The 20,444-nt window shown below is 42.2% G+C and overlaps 1 protein-coding gene and 1 long non-coding RNA gene across 8 annotated transcripts in view; one reads left to right on the plus strand and one right to left on the minus strand.

Moving 5' to 3' along the window:
- Positions 1 to 1,850: 1,850 nt before the first annotated feature.
- On the minus strand, positions 1,851 to 12,243 carry LOC110085277 (uncharacterized). 4 transcript variants are annotated; one of them, XR_013544841.1, is made up of 3 exons: positions 12,119 to 12,243; positions 6,214 to 6,321; positions 1,851 to 1,988 (listed from the first exon to the last, which is right to left on the minus strand). It is a non-coding gene; the product is annotated as an uncharacterized LOC110085277 (long non-coding RNA). The 4 variants fall into 4 exon arrangements; XR_013544840.1 differs by lacking the exon at positions 12,119 to 12,243 and adding an exon at positions 10,957 to 11,070; XR_013544842.1 differs by lacking the exon at positions 12,119 to 12,243 and adding an exon at positions 7,691 to 7,823.
- The window catches only part of KIF21B (kinesin family member 21B), a 78,915-nt gene continuing 70,466 nt past the window's right edge, over positions 11,996 to 20,444 (plus strand). For 3 of the 4 annotated variants that reach the window (XM_020805275.3, XM_020805276.3, XM_020805278.3), the window contains exon 1: positions 11,996 to 12,848. In XM_020805275.3, the coding sequence (XP_020660934.3) occupies positions 12,070 to 12,848 (779 nt within the window). In that variant the 5' untranslated portion in view covers positions 11,996 to 12,069. The remainder of the gene's footprint in view (positions 12,849 to 20,444) is intronic. The other variant, XM_020805277.3, reaches the window with a different exon arrangement.

Raw genomic sequence — 20,444 nt, forward strand, 5'->3', positions numbered from 1 at the left:
AGCACAGTGTTGCAGGAACTGCTTTGAATTCCTTAAAACAACAAAAATACACAAAGCCCATCAGCTCACAAGTTCATTAGCATCACAGTTGGGGGGGGGGAAGGTTGAGCACAGATGATTCCCGACGCCAAGGTTCTGTCCACTGCATCATGATGTGGGGTGTTTTTTGTTTTTATGTTTTTTAAAATTTAACTTTGAGAGAAAAAATATATCAGGCTTTTCATCATCATGCTAGAACTGTAGAGCTGAAAGGGACCTTGTGGATCATTGAGTCCAGCGCCTGTCAAGGAGGCCCAGTGGGGAATTGAACTCATAACCTTTGTGCATAACGGTGTGACCATCTTAAGGGTCAAAGCACTGGGGCTTTCTGGATAACAGGGATTATGGCATAATCATTATGGGAGTTGTCATCTGAAAAAATTAGCGTTTCCAAGTTTTGCTATGTCGACTGTCGTGATGACACTCTGTACTTCCAAATATATCATGATATTACTGTTTTTACCTTTGACTAGATAAAATGATTGCCACTTTTTTTAAACCAGCCATTGTTTCTGTGCCTTTAAAGGGTAGCTAGACCTGCAACTATGAGCTAGTATTAATGTTTCTCTTAAGGTCATGGAAAGCTTAGCCAGCTTATTAATGCACACAGATTAAGCTGTTGTTATTACGGACAGAAAGCAGGTGAGGCTCCTTTTCTGCTTCCACATCACTTAGCAACTTAAAAAAACCCAATAGGCAACAGAAGCTCCAGGGTGTCCTTACTGTCAAGTACACCTGCCATGGCTCCCCCACCTCCTTTAAATATCCTGTGCTGCTAAGAATCTCATTAGCCAGCATTGATTTCATCTCAGCATTAATAGATATTAAAATACTGAGGAATTATGCATCCCTAGGGAGGTACTGAATCAATAGAGCCTGGCTGCTCCCAGGGCTTTTATTTGTCAGCTCATAAAAGGGAATGGGTGGATGCATATGGGGCTGCTGGAAAGCAGTGTGCACACACTGCCAAGCCATTGTGGAAAAGAAGCAAGGGGAGGTTTTCTGTAGGATGGTGGTGGGGGGGAGTTAAAGAAATCCTCATCTCTCTGGAGGCCAAACGCTTATTACAGCCAGCCTGGCCTTCTGAAGGCCCTGGAGCAATGAGCAGTTACATGCCCAGCTGTCCAAGGAATTGTTTCCACGTCAAAGCATTTAATTATAAATTAGAGTTAGGAAGAGAAGCAAACAGTTGCAGAAGGAAAGTGGAAAGAAAAGGAGCCCACATGCTCTCCTGCAGTTATGCTCTGAACAGCAGATGAACAGCAGAATCCTCTCTGCAGAACCAGTACCACTACGCCTCTTTTTCAAATATATGCCTTTTTAGTTCGTCATTTCTCCTGCATCACTTCTTCTTCCCCACAGTATGTTATTGAGCAGGAGATAAAACAAAGACCTGAGAACAGGGATGTTAATTGCAGGTTTGTTTGTTTGTTTAATATGCTGCCTAGCTGGCTACCAAGGCCACTCTGGCAAAATAAAACATTGATACCTATATAAAATAATAACCACATAAACCTCACAATAATATAAAAACAAAAATAAATATTTATTAAAAAATTAAACTTAGAAAGGCAAAAAATTACAGTATAACATAGGAAACATGTAATTCAAAACACTCAAGATGGCAGAATTGATTGTTTAAGGGTCAGAAAGAACTCTGCATTCTGTTTGTGTAATATCTGGAAATGCTTGTCTAAATAGCCAGGTTTTCAAAAATTGCCTGAAGGACGTCAGTGCGAATCTTGGGCAGGAGTTTGCTCCAAAGATGTGGCACAACTGCTGAGGAGGCCTGGCTCCTGGTCATCTCTTTCTGGCCCCTCTCTTGGGGTCAATGTCCTCAACCGGATGAATGAGTAGGTCGGGCAGATCACACTGGAAGAAGGACATCTGCGAGGTATCAAGGTCCCAAATTGTTTAGGGCTTTGTAAGTTACCATCTTCACCTTGAAGCTGGCACCAAAAAGAAAAAAAAATTATTAGATCTCATTTTGGGACAGACAGAGACAAGCCATTCACAGAAGTAAGCAACTGCCTTCCTGGGAAGTCCTTTGCACTGGCTCCTGTTGTCTTTTGTTGGTAAGAAACAAACTCTCTATATGCCCTATTCTGATGTACAACAGATTAGAGCTTAGAAACCTAAAATCTTTGGACTACAATGTACACATACTTCCAACCAGGTAGCTAGGGGATTCTAGGAGCTGTATACAAAAAGTAATGTTTTGAAGCTTTGCGATAAGCTAACGTGCTACAAAAGGTAGATACACACGCACCAAAAGAGGTGGAATAGCTTCTTTGTATTTATTATTTATCTGAGATAAGCTTTCTGTTCTGTCCTATTACAGAGAAAATGTTTACATCACACTTAATGGCCAGTCAATGTGGCAATTTTGACAACAGTTGCTAAACAGAGATGCCATTTTTGCATCTGAAAATATTTTGTATCTGTTGGATACACAAATTCAGTTGCCACTGTTTTCCATGGAAATGGGATTTCGGGTCAGATCACATATTCAAGCGAACACATATTTCTTCCTCTTATAATGTTATCTCTCTCATCATGCAAATTTTCCAGCACTTTTTTCCTAAGACATCAGTCATATAAACAGAGCCACATCATTCCCCACTTGGTCCCTTATGAAACAAAAATAGACTAATTTGCCAAATGCATACTAAAGTGTGCTGAAACAGGCTAGCCATGTTCAGTTGCTTCAGAACCCTGCATTGTCACCATGGTTAGAGCAAGTGCCTAGCTCCATCTTCCTTTTTTCCACATGACTCAGGAGAGGAGAAGTTCCTACTTGCATTAGGCTCTACATATTGGCAAGAACCTAAATTTTCCAGGGTTCTGTTTTACATGTAGAGCCTACCTGCAAGATGGAACCTCTCCTTTTCAGGCTTGTCACTGTTTGCATAGACAAAGCTAGGCATCCCCTCTAAATGCGATGAAAACACTAGATTCTATGTAACCGAATAGGACTACAGTAATTTCCTCTTAAGGGTGCAACGCTTCTAGGTGTGGAATCAGCACCTTGTCTCATGAGGTTCATAATGTCAAAACATTGCATCTGTTGTCAGTGGCCAGAATCCTTTTGCTTACCTTCTCACGTTTAAAGACTGATGACATAATCCCTCTAAGATTTTAATTTTTAATATAATGTTTTTTATTTCGCCCTTCCCCCTTCATGGATTGCTGCCTTGTCGTGGCAAAGGGGCTTGAGTAACTCACAGAAGGTATTGCCTATGCCGTGCAGGGACACCCAAGATGGACAGGTCATAGTGGAGAGTTCTGACTAAATGTGATCCATCTGGAGCAGGAACTTGCAAGCCACTCCAGTATCTTTGCCAAGAAAACTCCATGGACAGAAACAAAAGGCTAAAGTAGAATGATTTCAGTATGAATCCAAGGCAGACCTTTCAACATCACAGTAATCCAAGGTTATACACCAACCACCAATGCTGAAGAGGCTGAAATTGACCAATTCTATGAAGACTTACAACACCTTCTAGAAATGACACTTAAAAAAGATGTTCTTCTCATTATAGGGGACTGGAATGCTAAAGTAGGGAGTCAAGAGATAAAAGGCATGACAGGTAAGTTTGGCCTTGGAGTTCAAAACGAAGCAGGACAAAGGCTAACAGAGTTTTGGCAAGAGAACAAGCTGGTCATCACAAATACTCTTTTCCAACAACACAAGAGGCAACTCTACACATGGACAGCACCAAAAAGGCAATATCGAAATCAGATTGATTATGTTCTCTGCAGCCAAAGATGGAGAAGCTCTATAAAGTAAGCAAAAACAAGACCTGGAGATGATTGGGGCTCTGATCATCAGCTTCTTATAGCAAGACTCAAGCTTAAACTGAAAAAACTAGGAAAAACCACTGGGCTAGTCAGGTATAATCTAAACCCAATTCCTTGTGAATACACAGTGGAAGTGCAAAACAGATTTAAGGAACTAGATTTGGTGGACAGAGTGCCTGAAGAACTATGGATTGAGGCTCATAACATTGTACAGGAGGCAGCAACAAACCCTATCCCAAAGAAAAGGAAATGCAAGAAAGCAATGAGGCATTACAAATAGCAGAGTAGGGAAACCAAATGCAAGGGAGGTAGGAAAAGTTACAGAAAATTGAACGCAGACTTCCAAAGAATAGCAAGGAGAGATAAGAGGGTCTTCTTAAATGAACAGTGCAAAGAAAAAGAGGAAAATGATAGAAAGGGAAAAAAACCAGAGATCTGTTCAGGAAAACTGGAGATATTAAAGCAACATTTTGTGCAAAGATGAACATGAAAAAGGACAAAAATGGTAAGGACCTAACAGAAGCAGAAGACATCAAGAAGAGGTGGCAAAATACGCAGAGGAATTATATCAGAAAGATCTGGATATCCCAGACAACCCAGATAATGCTGTCCTTGAGCCAGACATCCTGGAGAGTGAAGTCAAGTGGGCCTTAGAAAGCTTGGCTAACAACAAGGCCAGTGAAGGTGATGGCATTCCAGTTGAACTATTTAAAATCTTAAAAGATGATGCTGTTAAGGTGCTACACTCAATTGCCAGCAAGTTTGGAAAACTCAGCAGTGGCCAGAGGATTGGAAAAAGATCAGTCTACATCCCAATCCCAAAGAAGGGCAGTGCCAAAGAATGCTCCAACTACCGTACAATTGCACTCATTTCACACGCTAGCAAGGTTATGCTCAAAATCCTATAAGGCAGGCTTCAGCAGTATGTGGACCAAGAACTCCCAGAAGTACAAGCTGGATTTCGAAGGGGCACAGGAACTAGAGACCAAATAGCTAACATGCGCTGGATTGTGGAGAAAGCCGGAGAGTTCCAGGAAAACATCTACTTCTGCTTCATTGACTACGAACAACCTTTGACTGTGTGGACCACAGCAAACTATGGCAAGTTCTTAAAGAAATGGGAGTGCCTGATTACCTTATCCACCTCTTGAGAAACCTATATGTGGGACAGGAAGCATCAGTTAGAACTGGATATGGAACAACTGATTGGTTCAAAATTGGGAAAGGAGTACGACAAAGCTGTATATTGTCCCCCAGCTTATTTAACTTACATGCAGAATACATCATGCGAAAGGCAGGACTGGAGGGATCACAACAACAACAACAACAACAACAACAACTACTACTACTACTACTACTACTACTACTACTAATAATAATAATAATAATAATAATAATAATAATAATAATTATAATTATAATTATAATTATAATTATAATTATAATTATAATTATAATTATAATTATAATTATAATTATAATAATAGAATTTATTTCACCTTAATGAGGGTGAAAGAAGAGTGTGCAAAAAAATGGTCTGAAGCTCAACATCAAAAAAACTAAGGTCATGGCTACTGGTCCCATCACATCCTGGCAAACAAAAGGAGAAGATATGGAGGCAGTGACAGATTTTACTTTCTTGGGCTTCATGATCACTGCAGATGGTGACAGCAGCCATGAAATTAAAAGAAGCCTTCTTCTTGGGAGGAAAGTGATGACAAACCTCGACAGCATCTTAAAAAGCAGAGACATCACCTTGCCGACAAAGGTCCGCATGGTCAAAGCTATGGTTTTTCCAGTAGTAATGTATGGAAGTGAGAGCTGGACCATAAAGAAGGCTGACTGCTGAAGAACTGATGCTTTTGAATTGTGGTGCTGGAGGAGACTCTTCTGGACTGCAAGGAGAACAAACCTATTCATTTTGAAGGAAATCAATCCTGAGTGCTCATTTGAAGGACAGCTCCTGAAGCTGAGGCTCCAATACTTTGGCCATCTCATGAAAAGAGAAGACTCCCTGGAAAAGACCCTGATGTTGGGAAAGTGTGAAGGCAAGAGGAGAAGGGGACGACAGAGGACAAGATGGATGGACAGTGTCATTGAAGCTGCCAACATGAATTTGACCGAACTCTGAGAGGCAGTGGAAGACAGGAGGGCCTGGCGTGCTCTGGTCCATGGGGTCTCGAAGAATCGGACATGACTTAATGACTAAACAACAATTTTGCCCCTCAGATTCCAAGAGGAAAAGAAAGAAACAACCCTTATGGCCTGAACCTGGAGGACAACACACAACATCAGTCATCTGCTCTGAAACAACCTGAGGAAGCACAGCCTTTGGGAGTCTCGGGATAGGAAAGAAGTTTTTAATCCCCCTACCTTAGGATTGAGATCATAAACTGCAATTTATGGATATCAAATGGGCTTCTCTCCCATCTTCCCGAAGGCTTCCTCAGGTCAAAAGAGGACTCCAGGGAGCCTTAGAACCTGAGGAAGGAGATTGAAAAAGTTTAATTAAATATTTACCTCTGCGGCTGATGATGTCATTATAACTCCACAGCTCTGCGAAAAGGATTCCAGACAATGTCTACAATATTTGCTTAAACTACATCACTTTGTTACTTACATCACATTTTTAAAAATCTTATCTTTCTTTCAAAGAGTTCCAGACTTCAAAATAGTTATAAGCAACAGTGACAGGACCAAGGTTGCCCAGTGAGCTTTACAGCCTGGAGAGAGAAAAACCAGAACACTCAGATCTCCTCTCCCAAACCAGTCCTCAACCTAAAGGACCACAGGTCTGTTTCAAAGCTTGTTCCTCATATTGTTCAGACAAGCAGGATATGCTTTCTCAATAAACTAGAACCATTGCAATTTGGTGCCTCAAGTCTCATACTAGGATGGCTTCCCAGAAGGATATCATGATGACAAATGCTAATGAATACCTGAAACTAAGCAGTTCAGTAAAATCAATGGGGAGTCACTCACACTGTTTACCCTCTGGCATATATAACCTGAATAATTGTAGATGATTAATCCCCAGAATGGTTACTTTTCTGTAGAAATGGCCTGTAGTCCCCAAAATCACAAACCAATAAAAGAAATCTGTTAGTTTCAAAGACTTTACAAGTCCCATGTTATATAATCTATAAAAATTGTTTCTGTCCTAAAATCAGAATTGTACAGTAATCCCCAAAATCTCACACCAAGTGAAAGAAATCTGCTAGTTTTAAAGACTTTGCACCCTCTCCTGTTATATAACCTAAAAGGTTGTTTCTGTCTACAAATCATGTCTGAACCCAGACTAAAAGGGATTATGATAATTAAGCAGTCAGCATAACTTCCAAGTCTTGACAAAGTACTAGAACAATTAAAGAATAATCTGTATTTGTAAATAGCACTATATCTCCTAATAAACATACATTTTTTCTTCCTTCCCTTGCCCCTACATGGAGGAGCAGAGGAAGTGTTTAATTTCCCAACATTGTGAAGTGCAAAACAGTCTTCTTAAGACATTTAACAATATTGGGAAATTGAAAGTGGAAAGGAAATTTAAAGCCACAAGCTCTGTTTTGGTTTGATCCCAACAGCTGCATGCACTGGAAGTGAACCAAAATGGAGTGATCCTACCTGTACCCAAAAAATAGTAGTCTCTGACAGGGATCCAGAAAGGTGCAGATAGGAATGCTCTAGGGATGGACTGTTTTTCCCCCTAGCAATTACATCATCTGATCACTGGCAAAAAGAGCAAACCAGCCTTTCCCCGCAGTGGACCAAACAGCAGGCCAAATGCCCGTCTGATCGCACCCCAAGTCACTCTTGGTTTTTTTTTGTGTGTGAAAATGATTAACTCTACCTCTCAATGCATCCAAAAATAGTTTGAATGAGATGCTGCTTCGTTCCCTAGACTTCTCCACACCTACTCAGTCTTTTTCTTGTCCACGGAAGGCCCTGCTTTGGTTATGTAAGGAGAGGTACACAGAAAATTGATCCAATAATACAATGGAGATGACATGACTTTAGAAGAAAGAATCAATTTGTCAGTCTGAATTTGCACTGGAAAGCTTTTAGTAACTGCTATCAAATAAATATACATTAAAAAGTTATGTTTGGGAGCTAAGGGTAAGGTAGAAAATGGGTTTCTCAGTAAGCCCATTGATTAATCAATCAATGCTGCTCTTTATGTCAAGGCAAATGATGCTCAAATTTTCTCTTTTGACTTGTCAAAGTCATTCCTGCCCCAAAGGCTGCCAAGTTGTTTTCCTCTCAACTGATTCTTAAGGTCAAACAGACTCCTAGCACAGTTGCGCAGAACCAACACTGTGACCAAAACTGGAAAACAAGCCAACATGCAGCCCACTCAGAGACTTCACTGAGAAGATCTATGTTGACATCTAATTATCATTCAGAGATATGAAAATGATCAACTGCTCCATTGTTGAGTATTCTTGCCACCTGGCATACAGCACTCCAAATGCTGAATTCAGCAGCCCAGAAAAGGCATTTTTAAACAAGCAGGAAAGGGTTGGTGTCACCCAATGCAATAAAATTGATGGATTCCACCCATCAGACAGTTAGTAATTATGAAGCACTGACTAATACATCATATATAATGTGTGTAACTTGTAAAATATTTCTGTCACATGTTGACTAAGGTTATTAATGTAGAAGCACAGAATTTATAATTAGAAGCAACAAACATGTAAACTGTTAGAGGGTTTTTTCTTAGCATTTTCTGATTGCTATATAAGCACTATGATATGATCTCCCAAATGCCAATTAACCTGACTTTTATGCAAATTCTCTTTGCCATTAAGCCTTATGTCTTGCCTCTCTCAGTCTGGAATATAATCCTGAGGGGCCAATGTAATTGACTTGCAGCATTAAAATCATCACCAGATGAGATTAATAAAAGTGAGCAAAAGGTGCTAATTCTCATAGCTGCTAAGATCAGAACAAATCCACTAAATGATACACTGAAATACCCAATATTAACACATTCTTGAAACAGGAGCCCTATTCAGGCATTCATATCAGGGGATATTCAACACAACTACTATGAGAATATTCTCATCCTGCTCTCCTCTTGTCTCTGGTTTTGTCACCCTGAACTCATAGATGACTTTGAGTCTGAGCAGGACGACCTCCACTATTCATAGGAATTATTTGTGTGAACTGGAACTCTGATTTTGCAAGGAGATTGTCCTGCTCTTTACTTCTTTACAGAAGATGGGAACTGAAATCCAAATTCATTTTCAAGACCTCAAATTGCCAACTGCAGCTGTCCTGGTCAGGCAATCAGTAGCAGTCCCCTTTAGGATGCTGGTCCTGATTAACACAGGATCTTACAAGGGCTTTCTGTTAGTCATCAGTATAAAAAGCTCATTATTTAAATTTGAAAGTTATGTTTATGTTACTTACTATCAGCAAGTAACATAAACAGTTCAGACACCTGAGTAATGGACATCATAAACTGAAATCTTCGCAGTTCCTGCAATATTGCTTACAAGATAACAGGCTAAAGCAACCAGCAGGGCAATTTTTAATCCAGCCAATACAACTTCTTGAAATAAATTATTTATAACATCTTACATAGAAGTATACCACAGAGAGCTCCAAGCTTTTAATAATGAGAATACTCACCAGGAACTCTTCAATCACAATCTTTTGTGCTGCGTTATGCAACAAAGAAGACACACAGCATTCATATACACAAAGAGATTTGCCAAGATTCATCCTGGATGATAGATACGTCTCTCCCTCTCCCTCTCTCAGATGAAGCAGTCTTGTCTTTTCTCATCTATTTTCTAGTCCTGTCACCTGCCCATTTCTCCCACTACCCACAACTAAATACAGTTCTAACTGTTGTACAAGAACAGATGACAAGACCAGAATGAAGAGCACGAGAAGCTTCAGTTACTGTAACTTGTGATGCATTAAGCCGGGTAGGTGGGGCTCATCAGCCATGGAAGGCAGCCCATCTAAGAGAAGGAAAACTCCAATTTCAAACCTCCACTGCCTTGTGGCTATATCCACTGATAAAAAAGGCTTCAGGAGTTAACCTAGAGGCAAAATCCAGAGCTGGAGTCCCGAAGGCAGTTCGTGTCATTCTGCCAACTCCTGCAACGTTGCTAGAACCAGTTGTATTGGCTCTTGCCTTTCCATTGGACCATTTCAGCAGCGTGGAGAGGGGGAATTTGCTGCTTGGGTAACAGCCTATCCTCCATATTACTTTACACAGGCTTCATGCTCTGGAGAGAACACTCCTTGATTCAGAGCATGTTACCATAGTCTCTCGAGACTGAAGGATGCCTATGCTAGATGCATTAAGATCAACACATGACTGGCCCTGCCATTAGGCAGAGTGAAGTAGCTCCCTCAGGCAACAGATTTTCAACAGGATGTTAAGGCAGCAGACTTTTATCATTTAATTTAGGAATAGGAAGAGTCTGATTTTCTGCTCCATGTATACAAATGACTCAGTCGTACTAGGCACTTTGATTTGTGTGGGACAGAATATCTACTGATTCATCTTAGGCACTGGTCAAAATGCATTGGTCCAGTCCTGACTGCCGCACAGCTGAGCACAGAGTCAGTGGGTTTGGGCTATTGCTTCAGGAGTTAAGTAAAAAAAAAGCACACCGCTGAATTTACTAATCTATCCTATTAAGCACCAACATCCAGGAATCCCGTGTCCTAGCTGCCAACTGCTGGCACCATCAGGGACAGAATTCAAGCCATAAATCCTACCTTTTGGTAATAATTACTAGTACCAGCCTATGCAGACGTTATTGTTATAAGGTCTCAAGGTTTGACTTGTTATATATGTTCACTTCTTAGAATATAACCCTTAAGCTAAAGCTTCATAGTGCAATCTAAAACAGAATAATCAGAACACTGATCTTTGTCTTTGACTTTTTAATTTGAAAAAGCATAATATTATCTAGACTAGTTCAGGTTTCAGAACACCCGTGTGGGACCTTCATACTGCAGCATGGCCTTTGAAGAAGTACAATTTGATGTAATGTTTTTTTGATGTGGAGGAGCTGTTCAATTTGATGGTAACGGTAGACACGGAAGTTAATAGTGAGGGGAAGATGTTTTATCATTAACAGGACTCACCTTTTTCCAAGTTAGAATTCCACCACTTCTTATCTATGCCTTCCCTTTCTATAAGCATCCATTAATATGAATACGAGAAATGATAGAAGTTTCTATGTTGCCACCATGTAGAAAGTAGGCAGCTACTGTATAGCCGCTGAAAGCTTCATTGCCTTTGCAGCACCCTTTGGTCCTCTGTTCTCCTGCCATTACTCACTGTCAGGTGTGCTACTGGTGTTGTTCCTTTGACCGTCATGGATGAGCCTCTTCTTAGCTTCATCCATAGACATGTTGGTTTCTAAAGGATTACACTGTCCATGAAAACAGCATTAAGTATACAATACATAAGAGTTCTCTTTGTGGTTTTTTAAATGTATTTGTGACATTTATATTGCATTCTTCTGAAAGGAGCTCACTTCCCCTGCAGTCCTCGGCTCCTTCCTTCTCTATCTTCACAACCACTTTGCCAGGTAGGGCAGCCTGAGAGACTGTGTCCCACTGTTACCCATGTGAACCCAGCTCTCCTGAGTCTTGGCCCAACCCTCCAGCCCAAGACCCCACTGGCTCTTTGTCTCCATATCTCAATAGAAGGGTACTGTGGGAGTTAAAGTCCAGCTCCAGCCTCCATTCTCCTCCACTTTTTCCTCACAGGAAAGTATCAACCCTATAGGTGCAATGTAAGCAACGCCTACCCAGTAGGGGGCACAAAAGAATCCTTCTCAACCTCCTAAAGCTGTACAGTATACCGTAGCCGCTAGCCTCATTTTAAAAACACAACAACAACTCGGCTTAGGGGCTTCCCTGCACCTTAACAGCACCATCACCGAATTACACCCCCGGGTCAAGCTAGACAGGATTGATGTCTTATTCGAATAGAGGCGCTAAAGGGATAACTGTATTCTTCCTTTCTACACGGTCATCAGAGGCCAACATGAGAACCTTATGCTGCAGCCTGTTTTCATGTCACACGTCTTCAAAGTACTACGCCTAGCAGCCCCTAATGTAGCGGATGATGGGATATCTCCTCCGGGCCTCTTATTCTACAGCTGGCTTGTAAGCAGCAAAAGGCAGTCTGGCTATGCCCAGCCACGCTCTGTTCGCGTACTGTTTCTTTTCTAGGGCTGGATATCGAACATGGAGGGCGGGTCCTTGGGGCCCATTCCTGCTATTGTCTGCGTCTCACCTGAGACAAAGTGGCGGCGCCTTTCAGCGGACGAGCCAGGTTGCGCTCTTTCACTTTCCACGAGCCTTGTGACACATGAAACACTAACGTGTGCAAAGCTTCTGTGGGGTCCAGCTTCGTGGCTCCACCGGGCCACGAAGACTCGCGCCAAACAAAACCCCGGTGCCATAAAACTCATGCTCGGTTTTGCCTCCGAACAGTTCGGCAAAGCGACCTCCGCACTCTCCCCTTCTTCTTCCTTCCCAAATCCAGTCTGCACCTTTTTTTTTCCCGGAGGGTGGGAGGGCCACGTTTCTAGCGCGCCTCCTCCTCCTGCATCTCTCCCCGCCTCCTGTGCTGGGCGGCTGGCGCTTCGTTCGCAGCGAGCCTCGACAGTCCCGTTACCGCCGCAGGGTGGGCAGGGTAGAGGGAAGGCGCTCTGGAGTCTACCTCACGCCGCCTCCGCCTCTTCGCCCCAGGCAGGAAGACCGGGCGAGCGCGCGGCTGCAGAAGCTCGGCATGTCCTCGCTCGCCCTAGGCTGCCCCGGAGCCTCGTGCTCGTAGCCGAGCCGCAGCCTCGTCTTGGCCCTGCCCGGCCCCACGGTGCTCCATGGTGGTTGAGGGGCAGCGCTCTGCTGCGGCGCGGGGAGGCGGCGGCGGCGGAGGAGGAGGAGGAAGAAGAAAAAGAGGAGGAGGAGGAGGAGGGCATGGCCGCCCTGGGGGACAACTGCAGCGTCAAGGTGGCAGTGAGGTGAGTTAACGGAGTCTTTCCCTCGAGGGGGCGGGGAGAGGGAGGGAGGGAAGGATTTGGTTGCAGGTGGATGCAGCGGGGTAGACAAAGGGGTTTCCTTCGCGCCGCTGCCGCGCGCACATACACAGGCACCCGCTCCATTCATTGAGGTCCGGCGCGTCTTGGGGTTATGGGGTGGATTGTGCATGTTTTGGAAAGGGGGGGGGATGGGCTGTCTGCCTACAGCGGCTACCCTGTCCTGGCTGCAGACCCGCGTTTTGCTTTACGCAGGAGTGCCGGGTGGGTGTCCTTGTGAGAGAGGCGTCTCCTCTCTGCGCGGAGGGGCGTGTGAGCTTTACCGCTTGCGGTGAAGATTACGTCTGGGTCGCTGTGCTTTTTTCTGTCTGTCTGTCCATCCTCCGATCAGCGGTGCTCCTCTTTGTTTTCTCTGCAGAAGGTCAGGCAGCGTGGGACTGAAGCGTCCGGTTGCTGGAATCCCGCTGCCTGTGTGTTTGTGCATGTGATCAACCACAATACTCTGGTCATTACTGGGAATGACATCTCTTTCTCTCTTCTTATCCTCTTCCTTTTTCCTTTCTCCACTTCCTTTGTGAGCTAAAGCCTAAATACCTTCTTATGAAGCCCTTTTCCTATTTCATTCCATTGAAACCACTGTCCTGCTTGTTCCCTATAAGTACATACAGTATAGTGTGCGTGCGTGGGAGGATCATAGTATTTGTCTCTTTGAGGAAACTGGGGCTTGCTCCCCTCTTTTTTCCTGCAGCTGGCAGTAACCAGAGCAAGAGAAACAAGGAAATCCTGTATTTCTCATCTATGCTGTACATTATGCTTTCTTTCAGTCATTTCTCTATGATTGTGTGAACTCTGTTTCTCCCCTTTATTGATATTTCTGATATATCCATTGCTGTCAGGTTTCCGTACAGGCAGTCTGGTTCCTTTCCCTTGTTCATCTCTTATCTTCCTCTAACAAAAAAAATCTGTTTTCTTTGGCTGTCACTTCATTTTTCCTATGCCAGTGTTTCTGGTTTAATCTGTCATATGTAGGTGAATGATATCCTTTGAGCATCCCCTTTCTTTCATTTAGGGTGGGGTTGAGGATCTGTACTGTGCCTTCGGTGAATTGCAGGGCTGTTTCATATCCACCACACACACCCCTTGCTTAGCAAATGCTTCCTGCCCATTGTGTGTGCACACACACATCATGTCAAGTGTAAATGAACTGCAGGTACCATGTTCTGTTTTCTGTTCTCTTGGAGCCGGGCAGTTGTTTCCTGCTGTAGGGAAGGGTGGTGTTAAAGCAGGGATTCACCATCCAAGCTCACTTCCCTTTCTTTTGACTTTATCCATTGAGGATGCAAGCCCCTTTGTATGCTCTTTGAATGGTCTTTAATAAGAAGCTGGAGGAGGTGTCTAATAGTAACAGTGGGCAGCTCCGGATACGTTTTTATAGCAGGAGGGGGGAGGTTAGGGTTGGCGTTCTCAGTTTTACTGCCTTGAAATCTCAGTAGAGTCTGTAATCCTGTAAGGTTAAGTAGCCTTTGTTTAATTGGAGTTGGCAGAGTGGAGGCTTTGTCCAAAAAAAATCTAGTGTGTGCTGAGTCTAGGGGCTGCCATTTTGGCAAAGCTTCAGTGCCAGGCTGGGAACGAGGCACACTTATTTGGTTACATATATGGGCATACTGAGGCCAAGGGAGAGCACTGCTGCAGAGGCCCTCAGCTGCACTTAGTGTGTCTTCTGTCTGTGGGTCTTTCATTTTGTACCCAAGATGCTGGAGCAGGTTTTTCAAAGCCAGAAGACATGTACAGTAGCTTTGTATTGTTAGCTCCTCCTGCAGCAAGCTGCCATTGTCACACAGAAGCCTTTTTTTTGGAAGGCTGGGGGGAAAAAAATCTCTTGTTACCCAATTATCATTAGCACTTTCTACCTACCCAGTTTTACTTAAAGAGAGTTAATCCATTGGTTGGCCGCAGAGTTGTGCAGACAGGGTGGTTTTCCTCTCTCTTTTTCCTAGCCTTTTTTGTACTCTCCATGCTCAGGCCTGCATGTGTGTGTTACATATACATACCCTCATACACCCTGGAGTTTTGAGAGACCCCAAGAGTGAGATAGAAAAAGCAAAAGGAGAACAAGTAGGAGACAACAATTCTGGCTTATAGAGCAGCTTCTCTTCCTTTCCAAGGCTGTGGTAGTCTGTAGGAAATTATAGGCTAGTGAGGAGTATGGGAGACTGTTCTTCCACCAAGCATATCAGCCTCTGTATACGAAGTGATGAGACACAGGTGAACCATCTCTGGTCCATTAGCCCTGGTGCTGAAACATAACCCTTTTTCTGTTCAGACTGTAAGGCAGCAGGGATGAGGCACCTTTTCTCCACCTCCCACCACCATCCAGGCCTCATTCATTAAGGGAAACAACAAGGAATCCTGAGGTGTCTTGAAATCTACCAGGTTTTATTTGAGTTGCAGTCCACATTAACATTTATGTCAAATAAAACCTGGTAGATTGGACTGCAGCCACTTCTTCAGGTCGGCTGGAGTCCATGAAAGCTCATTTCCAAATCGAACAACTTTGTCTTTAAGATACCGTAAGACTCTTTGTTGTCTTTGCTGCAACAAACTAAAAAAAAGAGTCTACCCTGTGAAAACTCCTTAGGGACAACTCTGCTGAGTGCAAATAGTGGTAAGTAAGTCAAACGTTGAGGTATCTGTTTTTTCGCTCTGTTTTTACTATTCTCTTTTCGCTCTCTGTCCACCATTTCATTCTAATCCAGTGAGCAAGCTGACAGACTCCTAGGGGAAAAGACAGGTCATTCTTGCTAAAGGCCTGATTGCTTGTAGAAAGCTTTTGACATTTGGCTGAGGTCTACAGGTTATCCATCTTTGCCATAAAGAATGGTGCACACAAGCCAGGAATGGTCTTGAATGGAAATCCTGAAGATGCCGCTTCTGCTAGTTACCTGCATTTCTCTAGAAAACAGACTTTCCCTGCTAATGTCTATATTTACATCTGACAGGCATAGGAGCTATTATTTGGTGGACAGAATTTCACATTCTAAGAAACTCAAAAACCACACACACATACAAGCCAGGTTTCTAGACCATATGTGTCAAATAAAAATTAGATTTGTGTCTAATGTATTCTCAGGTCAAATAAGATGTGACTAAATAGTGATGGAAATGTAAATTAACTTGCATTCTCTATCTGTGAGGTAACACCAAGGGATTCCATTCTCTTCAACAAGTGACCACACAGGCAGAAGACTAAAAGCCTTCTAATTGAAGTTCTATTGAAGCACCCATAGATGGCTTGGTTCAAAGGAACTGCCTTAAGAAGGGTTTTCCTGCCTCAGTGACTATTTCATCATCTTAAAGAGCTTGTTAAACTTTAAAGAACAAATAAACAAACAAACAGGAACTCAGCCCATCCAGGAGAAACTGTAAATATAAGAGAAGTGTCTTGGGAGAAAGGATTTATGTAGAGAGATGAGTGCTAGTACTGCTTGTGTGTGCACACACACACTCCTCATCCTCCTTTGTGAGGTAAGAAGTAAGAGGGAAGGTGCTTTGCTGAAGCACCACTGTGCATGCATCTGCTCAGTAAGCAATCAAACACTTTTTTTTTTAAGTACATGGGTCTCTGGTGGGGAGGAAAAGCTACAGATTGGGACTATATGGGACTCCAGGCTGATTCACATTTTCCATTGCACCATGTAATCAAGGGGGGGGAGTGTGAGAATCAGCCCACCCCAAACCTATAGTATTTCCTGCATTTCTTCCATTTCATGTAGTTAGATTTTGGGATAGAGAAAGATTTCATGAGTTTCAGATTGTGTATAGCTTCTTCATTCACTCCCTCAAGGACAATAAATTAATCAGATAAATGGAAGTCTGCTTAATGTGCGTAACTCTGGAGGAATTTTGAGACACTTTATAATTTGACACAGTGAAGACAATAGAGAAGGAGGAGACACAAGGTTATATAGTTTCATAAGGGTGCAACTGCACCAGATTTGTAGTCTACACAACCTACAGAGACTGCAATTTGATTTACAATCAGTATTATGTTTGAACTTGCAATCAGTGCTCATAGAGGGGCTGCAGATTAATTTGGGAGTTCAGCCTTCATACTTGTTACAATGTAAATTGCATTCCCGCCACAGCCTCCCTTCTTTCCTTCCTTCCTTCCTCTGGTCCTGCCTCTCTGATCCCTTTATGGTTCACTATGAAGCTGCTTTCTCATTTAACACTTCAGACTACTACATTTTTCAGAAACTTTTCTTTAGAAAGATAACCTAGAAAGGTACTTAAAAGTCTAAGAGTACAGAACATCAAAAGCTTGAAAAGTAATTTTTAAAAATACATCATAATTCTCATGCTAGGATAATTCATCACCTTCCCTTTCCTATACGTTACTCTTTCCCCTTACTTTCAAGTAATACATGCAAGGTTTACCTCATCTCTGGTCACATATGGCTTTAAACTATTGGCATGATAAACTTTTTAAATCCACTTTCTGACCTGTCAGTTAAGTAATTAAAAACACTAAGCTTCTGCTTCAGAACGAAAGGGCCTTCCCACACACTCTGAAGCTTAGTGTATTTGACAGGATTCAGGACTAGGACATTAAAATCATGGTGCTTAGCTTTTGCATGTCTCCCCTGGGCCTGACTATCATGGCCCAACTGCCTGTGTCACTGAAACACCACCTACAGTATAGACATTCCCCTGTCTTTACAAGGACGTATCACAACCTGAATGGGGGAAAGCCTGTTTGAATTGTTCTACTTTGAAAAAGTAGACGTCCTCCAGCAGCAAAGAAAAAAAAAGCTGCTTTGGGAGCAAAAAAAAGAGGGGGGAATAATTGGAATCATCCTTTATGTCATGAAATCAGCTTTTAAAAAACCCTTCAAATTCACCTATTTTATAAAGTGGAGCAAATCCTGTGGTATTTGATCATGTAGTCACATTCTTAAATTTATCGGAGGGTCATAAGGATTGGGGGTAAAGGAAGGGCACTCAAAAGTTATTGAAAAATGTATTCGTGAAGGCTTTCATAGCCAGGATCTAATGGATGTCGTGGGTTTTTCGGACTCTTTGACTGTGTTCTGAAGGTTCCTAATGTTTCGCCAGTCTCTGTGGCCGGCATCAGAGCACAGAGTGCTGTCCTCTGAAGATGCCGGCCACAGAGACTGGTGAAATGTTAGGAAGAACAACCTTCAGAACACGGCCAAAGAGCCCGAAAAAACCTCAACAACCATTATTGAAAAATGTTTGGCACATTTCTATTACTGTAGCATTAGAGAGAAGGTGAGGCCATCAAAGAAGGACAATCATAGAGAATAGGTCTCAGTATTCTGTTGTGACCTGTCAGCAGAAAGCAGTGAGAAAGTTTGCTGGTGTCTTTGGCTGTTACCTGCCCCTCGCTCTCCCTGGTTTGGCTAGCGTAGTTATACTTTTCCTAACCCTCCCTGTTAAAAGTCTTGTAGCTTAGTATACATGCCTTTGATTTTGAAGTGCTGGCCATATTGAAATCTATAAAGAGGGGCAGAGCAAGGGGAAGGCATTTAAGAGCAACTTGAGACAGTAATGCAGGTCAGCATCCTACCATGGTCTAGAGGGGCGGGGTAAAAATCCAGTAAATAAATCCAGTAAATAAATAAAAAATAAATAAATACCACATAATTTGTAGAAAACAACCATTTCTTCATTCTTCTCTCCCTCCCATTGTCCCTTTCAGACTGGTCATAGAAAGTCTTCGTGTATAATCTTGTAACAATGAATATGCATGAATAGATTTTTAGAAGCAAAAAAATAGTCTGAGAAGCAGACATCAAAAAATTACTTCATGATTAAAGAGTGAGCTCAGTCTTCTAGTTATGAATTAAAAATGTGAAAGAAACAGGTTTAAATCAGAACATATTCTGGATTTTTAAAACTGTTACCTTTTTCTGTGTATGCAGTCTGACTTACTATTAATAGGGCATATTTTCAGAGTATGTCATGCTCTGCCATTTAATGTATAGAAGAGGTGAATTCAAGGTCTCCTGTTCCCGGAATTGTTTCCTGTCTCTTTTAATCTAAAATAAGGCATTAGTATAAATAAATAATTGATGTATTTGAGAGATCAAGGATGATGTCTTTGATTCAGTTTTTTCTGAGGTCAACCACTGTGATACTTGACTGTGATACCTCCCAAAAATGTTCAAGAATTCCAACATGAGGAATGCTGGACTGAATATATACTTGTTTGCATGAAAAAATATCTCAGAGGAAAAAAAATATTCTTTTAAAGCAATCATAAAGCCATAAGAGGTGAGGTAATAAGTCTAAAGAAACCTCACTGGAACTCTGTATAGAGTGTAGTGATTTGAAGTGGATTTTAAATGCCAGTGGTAACTGAGAGGTGTGGTGAAAGAGGCAAAACAATATGAGCATACAGCTGTCTTCAGTGTTTAGCAGTACCTAGCCTTCCAATTCCACATGCGTCTATCAATAAATTTAATGTTGTGATAATGTAGTTCAGCTCCTTAAATGTGGATCACAGAGAAGGAAATGGTGGTATCACTCATGAAAAGTTTCAGTATGTTAATAAATGGTTAATATATAGAGCAGTGGTTCCCAATCTTGGGTCCCCAGGTGTTGTTGGAGTACATCTCCCAGGAATCCTGGCCAGCACAGCTAGTGGTGAAGGCTTCTGGGAGTTTCAGTCCAAGAACATTTGGGGACCTGAGTTTGGGAACCTTTGTAGAGGAAAGGCTTATTGTGACAGCAAAGAGGTTGTGGAAAATTACCTCTCTGTGGTGAGTATATCCTTCATTCAGGTATCCAGCATTACACAGATGACTTCCATGCCATTTTCAGGCACTTCTAAAAATACAGGTAATCCTGTGTGTCTGAAGAAACTCTTTGTATACATGGAGCACATTACATAGCAGCCTACCCATGGAGCCAGGGCACAGATCATACGCCATACAGCTTGTTTTCGATGACTTTTCTGTGGTTATTTCAGCCCGTGTATAGGCCTTTGTGGCGTTCACCCTTATTATGTTAAATAAGTCATGCATTATTCATGTTTTATGCTGATGTGGTTGAGAGGTGGGGCCACTAGAGAGGTTAAAATGTGGAGCCAGAGAGGAGGAGTTTAGTTTACAGTCTGAATCTGAGTTTGAAGAGAGAAAGAGTTAGTTAGTTTGGGAATCTGAGGAGTGATTAGTCTGAGTGAATAGTAACCTGTAAGATGAAATAGAAGATTGTTATTGATGCTTGATGAACCTGAAGATGATACTTATGAATTATTATAGAAACATCTGTAATCAATAAACCTGTTTTATTCAAAAGACAGTGATGAATGGACCTTCATCTTTCCAAAGTAAAGTACGTTAATAAAGAAATCAACTCGTGGCAGTGTGTGAAAAGGTGTTTTTTTTTTTTCCCCTTCCTGAGCTCTCTGTTTTGGGGAGACAAACAGGGGCCACAAGGGGCAAATGTCACAGGTTTAATAATAAATTTTGTCACCAGCCACACAACAGTGGTATCAACCATTCATTTGACAAGGGGAAACAGAAGGGGTCAAATGGTCCTTGAATGAGTGTTGCT

This window comes from Pogona vitticeps, chromosome 4 (genome assembly GCF_051106095.1).
Source record: "Pogona vitticeps strain Pit_001003342236 chromosome 4, PviZW2.1, whole genome shotgun sequence".
Taxonomy (NCBI): domain Eukaryota; kingdom Metazoa; phylum Chordata; class Lepidosauria; order Squamata; family Agamidae; genus Pogona; species Pogona vitticeps.